General features: G+C 41.0%; 1 protein-coding gene across 1 annotated transcript in view; it reads right to left on the minus strand.

The window, feature by feature from the left end:
* Positions 1 to 2,993, minus strand: part of MTR (5-methyltetrahydrofolate-homocysteine methyltransferase) — a 170,889-nt gene that overhangs the window by 112,093 nt on the left and 55,803 nt on the right. Inside the window, exons 9-10 of the mRNA XM_006872011.1 lie at positions 2,314 to 2,375; positions 840 to 907 (exon numbers count right to left, since the gene is read on the minus strand). Of these exons, the coding sequence (XP_006872073.1) occupies positions 840 to 907; positions 2,314 to 2,375 (130 nt within the window). The remainder of the gene's footprint in view (positions 1 to 839; positions 908 to 2,313; positions 2,376 to 2,993) is intronic.

The following is a 2,993-nucleotide window of genomic DNA, read 5'->3' on the forward strand; positions in this document are numbered from 1 at the left end:
AAATATATTAAGGAAATATTATGTAATTCAATATTCATTCTTGCATACAAACAGAATAGGTACGTGACTCACTCAAAATCTGACCATAGGTCACTCTAGGGGGGAAGAAAACAAATACTCCTAAAACATGATCTAGCTTTCTGAATTTCAATCCTCCAGTAAGGCACAAAGTCAAAAGGACTTAAATACATACTTAAAACTGTGCTTATTTCATGTTTCTTTTAAACAAACACCCAAACCCATTTATTCAGCTCTGACTGTGTGCTGGGCAAATCAAGTCACTGCCTTTTCCTTCCCAGGAGAATGCAATGGAAGCATGTATTGTTCCCCACAAGAAACATGAGCTGTCCCTCCTTGAGCATTTCAACATTACCTCTACGTTTAAGGATAGATTTTTATATATAATCAAAAAAGAACCAAAGCCATTGCCATTGTCTTAATTCAAATACAACATGGAGTGAAACTGCTCCATTAGGTTTCCAAGGCTGTACCAGCCGCTCCTCAGAAACCATATACAAGGTCACTATGAGTCAGAACCGACTTGACAACACTTAACAACAACAACAACAATCTGTACGGAAACAGACTGGCACAACTTTCTCCCATGAAGCAGCTCATGAGTTCAAACTGCAAACCTTACTGTTAAGTAGCTGAGCGGATAACCATACATTTGCTTTAAAATATTCCAGGAGGGAAAAGTGAGAGATACATAAAACTGAAATGGCAAAATACAAAATATTATGAAACTGTGTGATAGGCACATAGAGTTAGTTTTAATACTCTATTTTTGTTTTTAGAATTTTTTCATAGAGTTCAAATCTTTCAGCAATGATCATTACCTGATGTGATCGGGCGTTGTCCCGCAGCACCCACCAACTACATTCACCAAGCCATCCATAGCGAAGTCCTGCATTTAGAAAAAGCAAGCTTCAGAAAGTTCATCTGAATTCCACACTGCACACTACCGATTCACCAGGGAAAATATCTAGGTTTCCTGAAGAACTAAGCTGGCATTAAGAAGAGAGCTATATACAGTTAACTCTGTATGTAACATCTGACATGCCCTGCAGCTAAGGTTGGACTCGTAGTGTGGCGCTGTAGTATCAGCACTGAACTGTGAATCACAAGTTCAGCAGTTCAAGCCCACCAGCTGCTCCTCGGAAACCCTAATACAGGGTTGCTATGAGTTGGAACCAACTCGATGGCACTTATCAACAACACATCTAAGGTCAAAAACACAGACTTGTTCAGATACCATGAAATTTTATACTAATTAAATGCAAGGGAGATTTATCTGCCCATCTGATCAGGTTAAAGATTGGTTTACTTACTGGCTCAACTGAATGACTATAATTTAATCACGTACTTTCAAATATTAAATTAGCAAAGTTTAATAATTTAAGTTTTAATTAAAATTTCAAAAAATTAAATCACATTTCCAAGAGTCAAGTTACATATGGAAGAGGCTACCGTGTGGGGTGTAGGTCCAGAGAGCCACCACTGGCTGAGGAGAAGGCAGGGTGACTGACAGGGAAAGGAAAGAGACTGCAAAGCCAGGGTACTGAAAAGATTATCCTCATAAGTGACCCAAATTCTAGGAAATAAGTATGAAACCATTTAGGAGAAAGCACCACTGAGTCAGAGCTAAAAATTTAAGAAATGAGGAAAAGAGATCTAGAAGAAAGTAGGTGGTGGTGGTGGTGTGAGGCGGAGAGGTAAGTAGTTGGTGGTAATGGTGTGCCGTGGAGAGGTAAGCAGATAACGAGTGCAACAAGGAGGGATAATGAGGTGGGGAGTCCAACGCGCTAGGGTTCAAAGAGGGTGAGGCTTACAAGGAGACGGAGACCAGTGCAGGTGGTCAGGAGGGGCAGGTAGCACATCTATCCACCTCCAGCAGTGGGACATGCTGTAGTGCTGTAGGATAAGCACTGGACTGTTAACCACAAGGTTGGCAGTTTAAACCCACCAGTCACTCCTCAGAAACCCTCTACAGGGTCGCTATGAGTCCAGACTCAGTGGAAACACTATACCATGTAGGAGAGCTCCAGAGGAAACAATGATTCAATGAAGAAGCAGGTTCAGCTCATTTGGGGTGGATCCCATGAGGCATTTCCCAACAGTCATTGGTGCTGATAAGGTATAAGGGTGTTAACAGGGAGCCCTTGCCTCCCATACTACACCTTAATCAGAATACCTACACTTTTGTTTGCTATATATGCAATGAGATTTCTTGGTGGAAATTCTGTTTCTAAGTATTCTAAATCTAAAATGCCCTTTGTCTCTTGAGAATTCCAGTCAAAGAAGAATCCCTACCTTTAGGTGCATGGCCATCGCTTGAGGGGTCTCATCATAGCCACCAAAGGTATTGGGAAGACCTAACAAAGTACATTTCAACCACTATCAGAAAACTACATTAGCAAAGAAACATCATGTTTGCAAAGGCTTTTGGTTAAAAAGTTACAGAAAAATATTATATTACCATTAATGTATTATACTTGCTTACTTGTAAGAAATTAAATATTAACTCATTACGTTTATATAGTGAACACAAATGCAATTGAACAACATTTAAAAATTACACTAAGACTATAAACGAAGTGGGGACTGCATGTGCTCTGAACCTGACAGGGGCACCTGATGCATTGTTAGAATGAACAAGGACACACCTCTTGCTCAAGTTGTTGTTGCTGTTGCTAGGTGTCATCGAGTCGGTACCGACTCATAGCGACTCTATGCACAATAGAATGACATGCTGCCTGGTACTGGGCCAACCTTACAATTGTTGCCACGCTTGAGCCCATTGATGCTGCCATATGACCAATCCATCTCGCTGGGGGTCTTCCTCTTTTTCTCTGACCCTCCACCTTATCAAATATGATATCCTTCTCCAGTGACTGGTCCCTCCTGATAATATGTCCAAAGTATGAGAGACGAAGTTTGGCCATCTTGGCCTCTAAGGAGCACTCTGGCTGCATTTATTCCAACACAGATCT

Source organism: Chrysochloris asiatica, unplaced genomic scaffold (assembly GCF_000296735.1).
Source record: "Chrysochloris asiatica unplaced genomic scaffold, ChrAsi1.0 scaffold00179, whole genome shotgun sequence".
Taxonomy (NCBI): domain Eukaryota; kingdom Metazoa; phylum Chordata; class Mammalia; order Afrosoricida; family Chrysochloridae; genus Chrysochloris; species Chrysochloris asiatica.